This window comes from Caloenas nicobarica, chromosome 8 (genome assembly GCF_036013445.1).
Source record: "Caloenas nicobarica isolate bCalNic1 chromosome 8, bCalNic1.hap1, whole genome shotgun sequence".
NCBI classification, from domain to species: Eukaryota; Metazoa; Chordata; class Aves; order Columbiformes; family Columbidae; genus Caloenas; species Caloenas nicobarica.
Genome location: NC_088252.1, coordinates 16,476,554 through 16,493,624, shown reverse-complemented (window position 1 = coordinate 16,493,624; position 17,071 = coordinate 16,476,554). Strand labels below are relative to the sequence as shown.

Sequence of the window (17,071 nt, the reverse complement as noted above, 5' to 3'; positions counted from 1 at the left end):
CAGGAAAACTGATCTGGTCCCTCTCCACAGCTGCTCAGCTGGCTCAAGGATGCAAAGGTGTCTCAGGGCATCGCAGGGCACTGGGACCCCCATCTCCAAGGGATGGGCAAACCCATCACTTACTGGAGGGTGACTTTTTAGCTACTTCACCTTGACTGTATTTGCGGATGCTCTGGACCACGCATCCGGGTCCAGAGTCTCTCCAGCTTCACACCAACAGTTGAGAATCCTATTTTAGAAGTGGATTTTTTTTGAGCATCACGTGAATTGTCCCTTCCGGAATATACAGAGACACGGGGTTTCTTGAGGCAAGCTGGGGAAGTAAGATTCACTCGTTAATAAAGCTGGAGGGAGGATTTAATTGGATCTTGTAGTGTATTTTATTTTTGCATCTCAATTTGTATGGATTAGCACTTAAAAGATAAATGACTTTTAGTCTGACAGCTTAGAACTAAAATCCCTGAAAGCTTATTGTTTTACTTCTAATGCAATTCCGTACTATCTGTTGGCTTCTGACATTAATTTACACTCATTTTCCTATTTGCTAAAGCAACATAGAGTGTAGTGTCCTGTCAACATCCATCTTTTTTGTAAATCCCTGTTCTCTTGGGTTTATAATTTGTTGAAATTAGTTCCAGGAAAACTTTTGATATGCAACACTTGAGACTAAGAGAAATTTGTTTATTAAGGACTTGGCTGAAATTGGTTTAGCTGAGATTGAATTGAACTGTTTGGGGGAAGGCAGGCTGTGAGGAGAGGCCTTTGCCCAAGCCGTGCTGCCTGAAGAGCGTGTCCCATTCACCTGGGTTTGGGACTGGGGGGGACCAGGACACGGTGGCCCCCAGGACCTGGTGGGTCAGTGATGCTGCTGAGGTTCACCCTGAGAGAGCAGGGAAGGGCTGCGGGCAGCGAGCATCACCCAGAGGTTGTCTGATCGTTAACAAGCCATGTCATGTTGGGTGGCTAAATCTGAAAAAAACCACATCAGTCTAACTTGTCCTACTCTTCTTCAGAAAGGTACATCTCTTGAAACACTGCCCAGGGCCATAAAACATGAGAAACAGTCCATTAAAAGGAATTGCATTTATATCTGTATGTATAGATAGGAGTGTGCTTGAGAATAGGAGGCGAGGGTGAAGTGATGGAGGGCACTTGTGATGGTGCAGCTTTGAGACCGCGTTGAGCATCAACAGAGAAGTCACGTGAATCCTCTTGGAAGGCTGTCACAGCCAAATGATCTCAAATACTCACAGGTTTCTCACTTTCTAATACAAGTATCAGTATATTTACCTGTTGGGTTTTTTTCTGTACCTTCCTTTTGTGTCCTTGGCCAGGTCTAAAAAGTTTCAGTCCTTCATTGAGAGCTGCCTAGTGAAGAACCACAGCCAGAGACCAACCACGGAGCAGCTGATGAAGCACCCCTTCATCCGAGACCAGCCCAACGAAAGGCAGGTCCGCATCCAGCTCAAGGACCACATCGACAGGACTAAAAAGAAGCGAGGAGAAAAAGGTTAGTGGAGAAGAGAGACAGGTTAGTGGAACAGCAGCATTCTGGGCAATCCCTGACCTCTGCCATGTCTTGGAGGTCCTTAGGGTAGACCAAGGCACATCCACGTGGGCAAAACATATGGGTGAAAGAAGGAAGGCAAAGAGGACTGGGTTGTTCATGGTCTCAGTACCAGTTTCCTTTATTCAGATGGCAAAGTTTGTTTGCAGACTGGTTGAGTTAAATAGGTGTGGTCCTTCTTTGTGACCACGCTTCTTATGGTTTTGAGGTCAAATTATTTTGTTTGATTCCTCTCAGTTGTTGAAACGAAAATAAATATCCATAACAAAACAATTGGTGTTCATATGAAGCCTACAGGTGACTGTCATTAGAGCTCATCAGTGTTTTTTAATCTTTTTTTTTTTTTTCCCTGATGAAAAAAATGTGTATTTTTTTTGTCCAGGTGGTAATTTCCACATGGAACATTTAAGCTTTGATTCATTAAAATGTGTGTATAAAATTTACGTCTGCATATATATGTACTGACATGTGGGAGGGAGAAGCTGCTAAGCTGAATTTTCCCCAGCTCACGTATTTCATGCCAAGTCTGTTGACATATGTGACATTCATGCTGCACCAGCGACGAGCAGAGTTGTGCAAACGAACATCTAGATAAGACCCTTGCCCCAAAGCAATTCCGTTGACTAGGAATAACCTATTAAACTGAATGTTTTCAGTGAACTCTCCAGGCCCTATCAAAGTCTGAAAGGAAGATCAGATAGCTGCAGAAACTTGTTAAAGTATTCAGCTGCTTGTGAACAGAATTTTAATTTGGAAGCTCATTTGTAGAATCCAGCAAATTAATATGTCGCTATTTCTCTTCTTATTGGTAGTGGTATTAATTTTTCATGTGTACCTTCCAGCCCCTTGTAATAGATTTCACTATAATCAAAACAATAAAACGGGATCCCAGTGAAGTATTAAATGTGTTTAGTCTGGCAAATGAAGGTTGGACCCTAGAGATGGAGAGTAATTGGATAAATGCAAGCCTTTCTTTTGCTATCATTCCCTTCATCTGATAAAGATGATATCCCAACAGAAATCACAGTATGTAGCACAACACTGCAGTTGGGCTTTTATGTAGATGTCTTCATAGCCAGGAAAATACATGGATTTGCATAGAGAGGAGTTGATGCCTTCAGAGCCATTGTTAAATACCACCTTCCGGTGCCTGTGGCTTCAACGGCTTGTGGTGCACCTCTCTTTGAAGAACCCTCCTGAAGAAGGGGGTCACTCACTGCCATATGGGGATAAATTCTTATTTTATGAACATCCCCATCTTTACATGAAGTGTCTGTGGTTGTTTGGGCTGTTGCCCACTGTGCTGGTGCTGCCAGCACCCAGGGAGACCATGCATGCTTCCCCTGTAAAAACAGAAAACGGAGAGAAATAATGCTGCTTATTCTTTGTCATGCAAGAAAAAAGAGAGTTATCTGTTCTGCCTTTAGAGCTTTGGGTTTTTCAATCACTGGAAAAACAAATGAGTCCAGCAAAGGGCACTGATGAGCAATTCTGTTCCTAGATGAGACAGAGTATGAGTACAGTGGAAGTGAGGAGGAGGAGGAGGAAAATGACTCCGGAGAGCCCAGGTAAGAATCAGCATTTCATTTCTGCCCTTACATCTCTTTAACTCTGTATAAAATCGGCTTGGATTACAGGTTCATATGAACTAGAGATGGAAAAAAGGACAGTTTCAGCACTCAGTCCCATTCCCTGACAGAACAGAGTATTTTCCCTCTCCTAGACGTGTAGGGAGTAAACTGATGCTGCAGGTCACCTTGGCCAAAAGCTGGGGAAGAAGCCCCGGGTACTCCTTTGCCTGTGGGATCTGCAGCAGAGCATGGAGCTGTCATGGGAATGTGGGTATTTAGGTGTGGAAAAAATGTGAGATAAAGTTAAAGAAGATTCTTTAAAATGTGGTTCCTTCTGTCCCAGTGTAAATCCCTATTTCCATGTAACTTCTCACCCTGAAACCTCCCCAGTGCTGCTGCAAGCATGGTAGGGCTGGAACGAACTTTCTTCGGCGACATTTTTCAGAGCCTTTGCAATTAGTATCAGGTTATTCCATTATTTCACTAAGATAATGTAGTGTTTTAATAGCTGGCAATGATTCATGCTAAATGCGCTTTGTGAACAGCTAAATATAGTGCGTGCCACTGCAGCACAAGAGGCTTTCGTTAGAAACTTAATGTAAAGGAAACCTTTAGCAAATAAATTACTGGTGAGCCATGAACAGCGCTTTGTCTGCTGCTCTGCCCCAATATTTGTGGTTCCCCCATCCCTCCCTCTGCTGCTCCCCAAGCTCTGTTGGGTGTTGGGGTGCTCTTGGGATGAAGGGGAGAGAGGCCACAATGGAAAATCACACAGAACTTCAAGAGGTTTAAGGATGTGCTGTACTGGGCACTGGTGAGGCTGCACCATGAATCCTGGGGTCAGTTTTGGACCCCTCATGACAAGAAAGACCTTGAAGTGCTGGAGCGAGTTCAGGGAAGGGCATGGAGCTGGTGAGAGGTCTGGAGCACAAGTCCAATGGGGAGCGGCTGAGGGACCTGGGGCTGTTCAGCCTGGAGAACAGGAGGCTGAGGGGAGACCTGATCGCTGTCTGCAACTGCCTGAAAGGAGGGTGTAGTGTGGAGGGGGTTGGACTCTTCTCCCAGGTAACAGGTGATAGGATGAGAGGAAACGGTCTCAAGTTGTGTCAAGGGAGGTTCAGATCAGATATTAGGAAACATTTCTTCACGGAAATGGTTGTTGGGCCTTGGAATAGGCTGCCCAGGGACGTGGTGGAGTCACCATCCCTGGAGGAGTTTAAAAGACATGGAGATGAGGTTCTTAGGGACACGGTTTAGTGACAGCGTTGGGTTAACGGTTGGGCTCAATGATCCTGAGGGTCTTTTCCCACCAAAATGATTCTATGATCTTCCTTGATGCTTCTCTCCTCTGCAGCTCCATCCTCAACCTACCTGGGGAGTCAACGCTGAGACGGGATTTCTTGCGGCTGCAGCTGGCAAACAAGGAGCGTTCGGAAGCGCTGCGGCGGCAGCAGCTGGAGCAGCAGCAGCGGGAGAACGAGGAGCACAAGCGGCAGCTGCTGGCCGAGCGGCAGAAGCGGATCGAGGAACAGAAGGAGCAGAGGCGGAGGCTGGAGGAGGTAACTGGCCAGAGCCGAGCGATGGCCTGGCAAAGGCTGGTTTTGGGGTAGAACAGCAGGATTCGTTGTAGCAGCTCCCAAGTGACTGTTCTCAGCCTGGTTTAAGGAGATCACGTCCTGACCTCTAGTTGGTAACCCCAAAATGTTTTGTTACACTGGACAAACCCCCTGCTCATGCTTTCTGCAGACTACCCCCTAGCTACTCTCCTCACCATAGCAAGTGTTGCTGACTCTTGTGAAGGTAATAGAGCTGGTTTGCTATAAATAATCCCTTGAATTACCAAACTGAAAAGGATCCCTGCAACTCCTGAGCAGAGTTAGTGATTGTTGGGGTGATAGCTCTATTCAGTCAAGGTGGGCAAAACTCTTATTGGTCTAGGCATCTGTCAGGTTCATTATCGTTATTTGCAGCTGTAGACTGTTATAGTTGAGAGGAAGCTGAATAGCTCCATTTGCCCTTTCCCCAGATGCATGTGCCACTTGTGTCCCCTTTAATCTCCATTTTCAACTTTCGTCCTTCCAGTCCCTGCCAATTACAATTTCTCTCGCAGGGGAGGGGCAGATGCCTGTCTGACTTGTGCAATGATCCATATGTGCCCCAAAGCATAAGATTTCATTACCCTTGTCTTAACATACCAGCTACAAATGCGATCGGTCATAAAATTATCCACCTCATTTAAAATCCAGCTGCAGGATTTGACCGGCTGACTTTGGGTGTCCGTGAGTTGCACAGCCTGGACGCATTCTCTGTGTGAAGCGCACGCTTTCGGTTTAGCTCTCGGTTCCTGGATTGCAGAAGTTCACCAAAGAATAAGGGGGAGTATCTCCTGTTTTGGGGTATTTGATGTGGTTTTTCAGAAAGAAACGCTTTGCCTGGTAGTGAACTCATCCCAAGTGTCTCATTGAAGGGCTCATACATTAAGGGTAATTAAATTAGCATTCTGAAGAGGTCACTGATATGTCTGAAAAAAGGACTTGAAGTACATGGGCTATTAGAGCAGTCGCCCGCTTAATTTGCATGAGCCAGAGTGTCTCTTAGGTTTAACCTGACTCTGGGTATGCTGGGTAATGCCCCCAGGCCAGGGGTGCAGACAGGAAGGAATTTCAGGCAGCTGATGGTGATGATGATGGTGATGGTATGGACCCTCTTTGAGGTGGTCCTCTGGACCCCTCCGGGGCAGAACCCAACACAGGCAAAGCATTTTTTCAGTCTGGTAAATATGTAGGTCTGTCATGTTGTCAGAGTGCAGAGCATCACGCGTTCAATACATTGTAGGTCAGGCTTTGCTGGTGTCCTGATCCTTTCCCAAAGCTGGTGAGCTGCTTGGAGAGAGGACGAGGTTTGCATGTAGATGCACCCCGAAATCCCCAGCCCTGTTAAATCTGAGGACTGTCATGAGGAAGCCTGACTCTGCGTTTGTCCCAGCCTACTTGCTGCAAGCGGTACAGGAGCAGAACAACAGCAGAAGAAAAGGAGACACCAGATTAGCTGCAATCCTGTCATGAGCACAATGCTTACTGCTGTATTAATAGGTTCTCTTCACATAGAAGAAAATTGTTCTCACTCTTTGCTGCTTCCCAGGCAGGTTTTCAATGGAAGACTAATCCCCTTGCTAAGCTGGCGAGCTCTGCCCTGAGCTATGGAGGTGCTGCCTTGTGGGGCCAGGCTGCGCGCGGCCCCCCCGGGGCTCTGCTGCTCCCCCCATCCATTAAAAGCTAATGCCACTGTAGCAGCATTTAAAATCAATGCCTCTTTCTGGTGGCTCTAACAGCCCCCCTGGGCTTTTCACCCATTGCCTTCTTCCCAGCTGCTGTATGACTTTTTGGAGCTAAATTGAAAGGGAAAGATCTGCTAGGGCAAAGCCACCCAAGAGGTGTGTCCCTGCTCCTGCCAAGTCGGAGAAGTGGGGAAAGACAGTGGGGACTATAACCAAGGGGCATCCTCTGACAACCCTGGCGTTCGGACACTGGTGTGGTCAGCCCCGGGGGCTCAACCGGGATGATTGTTTTACCATAAGGGTGATGAAACACAGTCCCAGGTTGCCCAGAGAGGTGGTGGATGCCCCATCCCTGGAGACATCCCAGGCCAGGCTGGACGGGGCTCTGAGCAACCTGGTCTGGTTGAAGATGTCCCTGCTCATGGCAGGGGGTTGGACTAGATGAGCTTTGAAGGTCCCTTCCAACCCAAACTATTCTGTGATTCTGTGAGGGCAAAGCGGACAGCTGTGTGCTGGCAGCTAAGCCAGTCTAGCCAGGTTTAGCCTGACCTGCACCTCCAGCCATGGAGTAATATGAGCTCTCTTCTCTGTTGGACACCCTGTGCGTGGTGACCAAGAAACATAGCTGAGTTGTTACGGTGAGGATTAAAGCAGAAGTCCTTGGAGACGTGCAGACCTCCTGTTGCAAAGGCGCTGGGTTGTGGCAGGGGTGAGGAGGGACAATCCGCAGCACGGCCAGCTGCGGCTTTGCCAGCTGCAAGGTGTCCTGGGTGTGCTGCAGTCTGTGGTAGGAAGACCAGGAAAATAGTAGAGGCAGACATTAGCAAACAAAGTTTTGTTGTTCCTGCAGGGAGTGGGATAGAGGAGCCGCACAAGCAGCTCTGAGCATCCTCCCCTTGAGCGTCCTGCTCACGGAGGATTCCCATCCTCTGCCCTGGGGAGCAATTCTGCCTCTGCCTGGGGACACAGGAAGGGGTTTGTACCCCCAGGCATCCCACTGTTGCTGGCACAGCCGGCCAGTGATTGATATCATTTGGTCTTTATGTTCTTCCCATGTATTTTGGGGGCAGGAAGCATCTGATGGCCAGACAGAGGTACAAAACCGTTCCGCAGCAGCCGGGCTGTTACGTTTTGACCTCTGTGTTTTCTTGCGCTAGCTTTACACTAACTTCACTTGTGGGTTCTTGGCTCTGGATTTATTTTGGTTAATGGGAACAGAGTTTCTTCCATGCTACTTTATGGTCTGACTAAGATGGGGTGTGCCTCTAGTAGACAGCATTGGACCAGCAGATCTCTGGGGAGAGAGACCAGTGGAAGACTCAGATTACTGTATTTTCAAAATAAAGTTGACCTTTAAAATTGAGCATCCTGGACAAATAAACACTTGGAACTGGTGGCTTCTGGGGTGTCTAAGTCAGGCTGTTTAGGATTGCCAGGCATGTTACTATGTTTATAGAAAGAGCTCTGACTCATAATAAAACACTGAGAAGGTGGCCAGGCTGAGTGAGGGCATCAGCTGGGCCCCCATGAAGCACTGAAAGGATTGACTTTGGAGGATGACAAGCTCAAAAATGCCTGGAATTAATTTGTACTGGAGATGCACAGTAAAAGAAAAAAAAAATAGCTGGAGAAAGGCTGTTATTGGGATAACTGGTCCATTCCTCTGTCAGAGCAGACCTTCTGTAGATTTTCTTTTGCTTTTCCAATCTTGTTTTTAAATACTGCCAGGGATAGAGCTCCCACCATTTCTGTTCCCTCACCCAACAGAGCTTATAATGAAAAAATCCAATTTTTTTCTGTCATCTCGATCTTCTTAAACCAGAGATACTTAGCCTCTCACAAAGTACCTCTCATTTAAGGCCTTTTGGGGGAAATCCACCATCTCATAACGTTGCTCCACCAACAAAATCAAATGTGTATATAAAAACATTAAGTGAGAAAGTCTGCTGGTGGTCTCCTGATGCACCTCATGCTGCTCCTGAGACCTTCTGCCATCCTTATTGTGCCTCCTTGCATCTGTTGGACACTTGGGTCTCCTTTTTCAACAGCTGACCCATTTCCTTCTTTAAGGCTGCATCTTATTCCAGGCACCCGAAGATACTTAGATTTGCAGCTGTCTTTAATTGCGGTAGAAGTAAAAAATCCCCAAGCTAGCTTTCAACTCGGGACCTTAATGGGAGTAGAGTTGCAGCTTTGTTTTCCCTCTTGCAGAAAGTTGGTCTCGTAAATTCAAAACATGCACCTGAACTAGCTGCAAAGAAACCCCAAATTAGAGAATTAAATATTGATAGATCAAATAGCACTAAGTAAAATATTTCTGTAATGCAGAAGGATGAATCGCTTGAATATATTTGAATTTTTCCCTGTATAGACGGTTATTAGATATATATAGTTCCCTAATAAACCCTCCATTTGTTGCTGGCACAGAATGAGCCTTACTGCACCAGTTTAACCACCAAAATTCCAGCTGAGCCATAGGAATAACACATCTCCCAGTTCCGAGCATCAGGGGTACTGTGAGACAAACTGTGCAGACCCCTTGGCAGCAGTGGGCAGGTGTAGGCAGGGAGGTCTTTACAGAACCTCATTTTTCTGACATCTTGTGGATTTTTTTTTTCCTTTCTAGGTATGAAGTGAAGGTCAGATTTTTACAGGAAACATACAAGACCAGGCTAAGCATTTTGCTGTTTGTGTGTGAGGTTTCATCCAGTGCTTTTATAGAGCTGCATGTTCAGAGGATAAAAAATTGCTGCAGTTCCATTATATGTTAACCAGCAGAAGAACATCTACTGGAAGCTCTTAAAAAGCAATGCAAAAAAATGCCAGCAATTAATTATAGATAAGCTAGCTAAAATGATGGTTGTTATTTTCTTCTGCCTATGCAGGTGTTATATAGCTTGTAGGAACATTTTCATTAAGATGACAGCCTCCTTGCAGTGATGTGGTTCATGGGGACACTGCAGTGGTCCCAGCAGCAGTCCTGTACCCATTTCCAAGGCCAGCTGCATTATGGCAGCTCCTGTAATACAGGTATCTGCTGAGCCTGACATGTCTCTAATTTTTCTTTGGTTATAAAGCGTGCATAACTCATAGTTTCTGAACCATGAGCCTTTTCCTGCATGGAAGATTCTTTCTTGGCGATCTCAGCTAAAAGCTCCTGCGATGGTTCAGAACGTATCAGATTCCTGTTTGCTGTGATGGGAAGTTCTGACCCAGTTTCTCTCCCAGTGGGAAACACCCCTCAGTGCTCCAGCGCTCGGTGTGTCAGGGAAGATGATGTTCCAGCCACAGTCACTCTTTCCTTGGTGGCTCAGATAAATGAACTTGTCACAGCAACGCAACCACCTAGAATATTTTTCATTTGTCACTTGGAATTTCCCCTCCACTTCTTCACTGGCTCACGCTCGTGTTTGGGAGCAGCAAACAAGTTTTCCAGGAGCTGCTTCTTGCAAGTGTCAGTGCCTCTTGGAGCTCGCCAGGGTCACAGGGCAGCTCCAGCTCTCCCATCGCTCCTAGTCCTGAATGCAACTGATCCAGCAAAGGGAGTTTGCTCCTTTTGAAGTCCTTGTTTCACGCCAGGCCTCCAAGGACCTTCCTACCAGAGGCTTTGCCTTCCTGTGTCTTGCCTCATCAATATTTAAAACCTGTCATTTCTAGTGCAGTGCAAATAAGATCCCATTCTGGCTTACAAGCAGCTACATATAGCTTTACCTGCGGAGTTATATAAATGCACTCCTAATTAATTTGCACTCTTGCCTTGCATGAATAATAGATCTGGGTAGTGTAAATACACACAGTAGTTTCAGGCTTGGAGAAACGTGGGAAGTGTGCATTTGCAGTGGGAGAGGGAGGGCAGAAAACAGGCAGAAAAGGAGGCAAATAAAGAGAGATCTTTGAATCTCTGCATGTTTTTTTTTTTCTTTACATGAACTTTTCACACGCAGTTTTCAGCTGCATCTCACTGAGCTCAGTCCCTACATTAAACAAGTCCCCATCATCATCCTCCTGGTGCTGCTTGTCACCAGTGTGAGCAGCGATGGGGGGGAGATGGGTGCAGCGATGGAGGCTTCGCTCACTGCAGTGCCAGGTCCTCACCAGATGTTTTCCAGCTGCTGAAGTGGGTCCATACAGGGAAGGCAGCTGAGCATGCCGGGAGGCTGTGCAGCTGCCAATTCACTGCAGAAATGCTGAGATGGTGGCGTGGTCTTTAGCTGAAGGTGCTTGTAATGCGACCGTGACAAATGACTTGCTTATAATGTGACCTGACAAAAATGCTGTGGAGCTGGAGGGAAGCTCTGTACGCCTGGCCTCGATAAATGGATATATTTCATCCCGCTCCCAACCTCAGCCCAAAGAGCTTGGCTGCGGCAAGATGCCGAAGTCCTTTAAATATCCTGGAGAGCATCAGGCCTGGCTTTGAAAGAAAACTGTGCCTGGGGGGCTCAGTTCCCAGCTCCAGTGGTTAAATCTGCTTTTTGGTGTGTAAATAGGGCTGGGACTGCTGGGTGCATGTCCTACTGGAAGGATGGTCATGTGCTGTTCCCTCCCTAGGAAAAACACTTTTTTGGAAGGGTTTGGCTTTGTTTGACTGCTGGATTGGAAATAATGACCAATCGAGTGATTTTTTTTTTTTTTTTTTTTTTAATTTAAGAAATAGCTGTGGCATTCAGGGCTTTGCCTCCTGCCAGCCACGCCCAGCCTACACAAGCATTATATGCTTTATTCAGCAACATTCTATTCTAACAAAAAAACAAAACCAGAAACAAACAAAAAAAGTTAAAACCCACCCAGAAAACAGTGTGATGTACACTGGAATTGGAAGCTCAGGGTAACGTGTATTCAACCCATTAGTCAAAAGATCCATGCTCCTGAGTGCACGGCAGCAGTGACCATCACCGACAGCGCTCATCCGAGGAGATCCGGGAGCGCTGGGGAAGCCAAGAAATCCTGGCTATTACCCTTACTGCTGCAGAGTTACCATGTCCTGCTGGTATATCCTCTGCAATTTCTAGTATAGAGTTCAAAAAAACCTACAAACAGCCCTACGTTCACATTGTGCTTGGCGAGGACAGGTGTACGCACGGAGTAACACATGCAGCCCTGGCTTACGTGGGCAGCGCGAGCGACTGCGTCTGGCGTGGGACATGCCAGAGTCTGGAGCCTGGCAGGTTATTTCAGGTTTGATGCAATTTTTTCCTTCCCGGAGGCAAATGGAGCAGTGTGGATAAATATGGCTATAGGTGGCACTAAAGCTGTGCTGCAGCTCGAACGTTAAGCTGGAGGAAATCAGCAGAGTCCCTGTGCAGGGTGGCTGTGGATGTCACCTTTGGATGAGGAGGCAGCAGTAAGAGAGGCAATGGCTTCTCCTTATATGTAAAATATCTATCCATAGATATATCTATCTTTATAGGCATCTATCTACAAATATATTTGTAGATGTATATCTGTAGACAGATATGGAAAGAGATATAAAGTAGAATATAGGATATTGAATTATATGTATCATAGTTGTCTGTCTGAGTAGACTTATTTCTTACATAGTTAGTTATTATAAATATATATATATTAGAGATGGATCTATTGTATTAGATATGTATTATAGAGATAGACCTCTGCATAATATAGAGATACAATATATATCTTATATAATATATTAGAGATATAATATCTCTATAGAGATCTTCTCTATAGAGATATTATATAGCTATATTATAGAGATAAATATAACAGCTATATAATATCTCTATAGATAGCTATTTATAATAGGGATAGATACCTATAGAGAACATATCTATATAGATATCTATAGATAGATATAGATACCAAATCCATCTGTCCATACAGGGCAGATTTACTGCAGAGCAGCCGTTTAAAGCAGATGCATCTTTGTCTCCAGATAGTTCAGCCAGCTCCTTGGGCAGAGCTGCTGGAGGCAGCTGCCAGCTCCAGCCCTCCACGTGATTTAGCAAACATGCGGCATTGCCAGCCCCTCCGGTGCCTGGCACTGCAGTCTGCTCAGCTGCTGTGTCGGCAATGGCAAAAAGAAAAAAGAAAAAGGGAGAAAAAAGTGCCAGGTTCATGCTTCAGCAGGTTGCCTCCTCATTAGCACTGCATCCATGATGGAGCTGTGGCAGGCTGCTGCAGAGCCACAGTAGCCAACATTGACATTTGAGTGCCCTCTGCCGATGTGCCAGCCGGGCACTGCGGTGCTGAGCAGCCTGCGGCCCCTCTGCTTCCATGGCAGAGCACTGCAGTGATTTACTGTGAGCCCCCGCACCCCAGGATTGGAGAGCAGGGAGGTTCGGGTAGTTGGAGGAGTGATGTTGGGTTAAAAGCAGGGGGATGTTAGCTGTGGGTGTCACCTGGGTGCCCAGCACACACCGGACGGCTCACAGCAGGCTGTAGGATGTCATTGCCCCAAAATGCCCTGGATTGCTGTTGGCAAAGATGCTACAGAGCCAAGCAGGCAGAGATGCAGCCTGGGGCAGGGGTGGCCTGAGGGCAGCAAAGGAGTACCCCCACCCTCTTAATTTGGTGTTTCAGAAAAGAAAACCCCTGGATTTTGAGTCTTCTGTGTTACCTTCTGGCCTCAGCGAATGTAAGAGGGACACATTCCCCTCTTGGCAGGCAGTAGCTCCCCCAGGACCCTCCCTCATCTTTGCAGGTGGTTTTGGGGCTGAGATACGAGTTCCCCATAAGCAACAGGCTCGTGCATCTCCCAGGGTCAGTCCCTCCTGCCTAACGCCCTGATCCGGCACACTGGTGAGTGGGGACCATGCATTGCCCACATGTGGCAGAAAAGGGGTTTGCGTGCATGGTCCAGCGCTGGTTTGGGGGATGCCGTAGGTTCTCCAGGCACCAGAGCAAGTGAGGAGCATTGCAGGTTGCTGGGTGAGGTGTCTCCCCAAAAACTGTGCGAAAAAGGACTTCGAGCTTCTGTGGAGAGGAGTAGGGGTGCTGAGCTGGGGTGCTGACCTGTGCTTCCTGTCCCCACAGCAGCAGAGACGGGAGAAGGAGCTGCGGAAGCAGCAGGAGCGGGAGCAGCGGCGGCACTACGAGGAGCAGATGCGACGGGAGGAGGAGCGGCGGCGCGCCGAGCACGAGCAGGTAACACGGCAATCGCCTTCGGCATGGATTCCTCTTCCTCTCATCAGAGGTTTTTTCTCATAATTTTTGCCACTTGAGAGCAAATTGCTTAATTGTGCGTCGCTTTCCACCGCCATCATTTATTTCCGTGCGGATCCACTTGCTGGCCCGCAGGTGTGGAGACACTTGATGCAGGCTTTTCCCACCCGCTGGTTCCTGGGACGGGGTTTTGGGGTGTTCCCAGTTAATGTTAGCCATTTCCCAGTGGTTTTCACTCTTTACCCTCAGAGGTCCCTGAGTGGTGGGTGTCCCAGTCTCTTTGGGCAGGAACAAAGGGTCCCTGGGCTGATTGATCAGTGATGGCTCTCGGGTGGGATGGGTGCGGGTGCCCACCTCGTTCTCCTTCCTCTTGGGAAATACTGTCTCTTTTACCTTCTCTCTCTTTTTCCTTTGATCCTTGCTGCCCACACCTCCAGGAGTACATCAGGCGACAGTTAGAGGAGGAGCAGAGACAGTTAGAGATCCTGCAGCAGCAGTTGTTGCAGGAGCAAGCGCTACTTCTGGTAAATGGGAGGCCCTGGCCATGCTTGCTGCTTTCTGCCCACGTCGTGTCCGCATGTGCCCTTGTTGCACCCATGTCCCTCGAGTGCCTCCTGCCATGCCAAGACCTGGGGGACGCCGCTGTCACCACCGGAGCCTCCTGTCCCGCTCGGTGGCCGCGAGCATGCCTCTATTCCCTTGCTGCCGCTTCGGGCTGTGTCCTCTGCCGTGCACGGCTCTCATTGCATCCCTTCCGCAGTGTCAGCATGAGCGGAGCAGCCCCTCTTTGTTGCTGCGTAATTTTGAAGGCTGTTTGCAGCATGTTGGAGCGTGGTCGTGCTGTCGCGTGCCTGCACCCGGCAAACCCAGCCTGCCCTGTGGGTTTGCATATTCCAAGCGAAGGGTTTTGTTTTGATTTCCTCGCAGGGACACTGTGTATTCCCTCTCCTGCTGTTTGCATTCCAGATATCCCAGTTTTTTACTTAATTTATTGTTGAATTATCCTTTTTTAATGCTGGTAGCTGTTACTCTCACTGTGTTATCTTTTAATCCAGAGGGATTATTCTTTTACCCTCTTGCTATTAATTTTATTTAGGGAAAAAGAAAACACACAATCCCTTGTCTTTCAAAAAGGCCTTTTCAAAATGATTTAGTCAGTAAACCTCATAGAACTGTTGGGATTCAGAAAGATCATACAGTTGGCTCTGCTGTGTGGCCCTTCCCACGAACAATCAATTGGTCCTACAGAGGACTTGGCTTTGGCTGGATTTTGTCTGACCCAGTGTTGTTTGGCACCTCGTCGGATTGACGCTTTGTTCTTCCTATCCAGAAAAATCTGGACAAAATCCCTGGTAACTCCTAAGGGGATGTCTGAGCCCTTGAGAGGTCTCACGGTGCTTCCCTGGGGCAGGTCGCCTGCTGCAAAGTGCCACCGCCAGGGTCACAACTCAGAATTGCTTGGCTCTGTCCTCCCAGCCATCTCTCCTCCAGGATGCTTTACAGCTCAGTCCCCAATGTCTTTCAAATCAATGAGCTTTGCCAGAAAACAGCCTTTCAGATACTTGGGCCCCGTTTTCCACCCAAACAGCTAAATTTGCCGTTTTCAGCCCTGCGTTCAGCCGGGCAGCCGTGTCACTGTGTTTTCCCTGGGCAGGAGTACAAGCGCAAGCAGCTGGAGGAGCAGCGGCAGGCGGAGCGGCTGCAGAGGCAGCTGCAGCAGGAGCGGGACTACCTGGTGTCCCTGCAGCAGCAGCAGCAGCAGCAGCGGCAGGACCAGCGGCCGGCAGAGAAGAAACCCCTCTACCACTACAAAGAAGGGATAAATGCCAGCGAGAAACCAGCCTGGGCCAAGGAGGTAGGCGAGAGCGAGGAGAATGATGCGTTTGGGCTGGGCATGTGATTCAGTCTGAAATACAGGATGTTTCAAAAAGATGGACCCAATTTCAAAGATATAGTGATTTCAAATTGTGTCCATCTTTTTGAAACACCCTGTACATGTGGCAGATTGTGTTTTGCTGGGTCATCCTCCAGCAGATGCCATTAGCTGTGCTGGAAACACTCCCAGTTCAGTGCAATGTGTGTACGTTTGTGCAAGGACAGAGAGTGGAGGAAGGAGTTTTTTCCATGAGGGCACGCAAGGAGGAGGATGGATCCCTTCTGGAGGGGTTCAGCCACAGTTGGGGACTTGTGGATGTGCCAGGAGCCCCTGATGCTCATTCCTGGCACATCCACAAGTCATCTGGGGGTCAGGAGTGAATGCAGAGGGTGATTGTACAGAGTTCCTTGCTGAGGATTCAGTTCCCCATAATCAAACAGGGACCAGACAGCTCTTTCTCCCGTGCTCAGGACTCTACCTCTTGGGATTGCTCTTCTTTCATGATTTGATTTTCAGAAAGGCAAACTACATTGCCAATTTTCTTTTTCTCTCCAGCAAAAAGAGGCAATTGTTGTAACAATTGTGAGATCTTGAATATTAATTATTGCCTGGCTGAACAGTCTGGAGAAGATGAAGACATGCATTGTCTGCAGTGCAGTTTCAGGATCATGTGCAAACACTTTCTCCTTAATCCCTTTGTGGTGGCTCCAGTAAGACTGGTGCCCACTCTTGCTATTAATTTTTCTAAAGTTCTTTGTGTTTGGTGTGGTTTAATTTTGTAACCATACTCCTGGGCAGAAAGATCTTTTAATAACTCAGCTATTCTTCCTACTGAGCAGGATTGCTGTTCTGCTGCCAAATGTCTGGCACCCTTCAGTCCTGGCAGAGACGTGATGTGCATCCAGCACGTAGCTGTCTCCTGGTCTTTCCTCTTGACAGCCCTCAGCTGCATCCACAATACCAGCAAGCATCAAATGCTCAAGAAATTCCATCAGCTATCAGTTGCTAAGCAAAGGCCAATAATACGAACAGTTCAGAGACAGATGTGGGTGTCAAAAACTCTTTTCACCTCTTTATACTCCCTTGGGTTTCTCCTTCTTTCCCTTCCAATTCAATCTCCAGAGTCTTTTGGTGGCGATGCACCAGATGACCTGTTTTCATGGAATTGCCGCATCATTCTCCAGCCTTTCCAGTGAAGAAGAGGTTTGGCAGGTGGATCTGCAGATGAGATGTTCCAGATGCGCTGAGCCACCTCTGACAGCAGAGGCTTCCACCTGCATGGTGCTTCTGCAGTTTTCTGCAGAACTGGGGCTCTACTGCCCCTCTGCAGAAGTGCTGAGAGTAGGTAGCAGGCAGGAAAAAGGGAGTAAACTCTGGCTTTCATTGCCTGGTTTTAAATAAACCCTCTAGAATGTTGCTAAAGTACCTCTGGCATTGTCTTCAAAGCTATAACAAAGATATTTTAAAAGAAATCTTTATCTAAGGTGAAGGAGAAAAGTGCTGGATTTAGCTTTCCATTTCAAACACAAAGGTCCATTTCTTTTATTCCATGGGGGAGGCGTCTTTTTTTGATGCCATCACTGGGAGTGGGGTTTTGGTAACTGCACAACATGAATAAGAGCAGCAGAATGTGGCCTCAGACCCTTTGCTGAAAT

General features: G+C 47.5%; 1 protein-coding gene across 3 annotated transcripts in view; it reads left to right on the top strand.

Moving 5' to 3' along the window:
• The window catches only part of TNIK (TRAF2 and NCK interacting kinase), a 157,593-nt gene that overhangs the window by 105,515 nt on the left and 35,007 nt on the right, over positions 1-17,071 (top strand). For all 3 annotated transcript variants that reach the window (XM_065639872.1, XM_065639873.1, XM_065639875.1), the window contains exons 10-15: positions 1,335-1,510; positions 3,069-3,135; positions 4,493-4,697; positions 13,412-13,522; positions 13,978-14,064; positions 15,195-15,395. In XM_065639872.1, the coding sequence (XP_065495944.1) occupies positions 1,335-1,510; positions 3,069-3,135; positions 4,493-4,697; positions 13,412-13,522; positions 13,978-14,064; positions 15,195-15,395 (847 nt within the window). The remainder of the gene's footprint in view (positions 1-1,334; positions 1,511-3,068; positions 3,136-4,492; positions 4,698-13,411; positions 13,523-13,977; positions 14,065-15,194; positions 15,396-17,071) is intronic.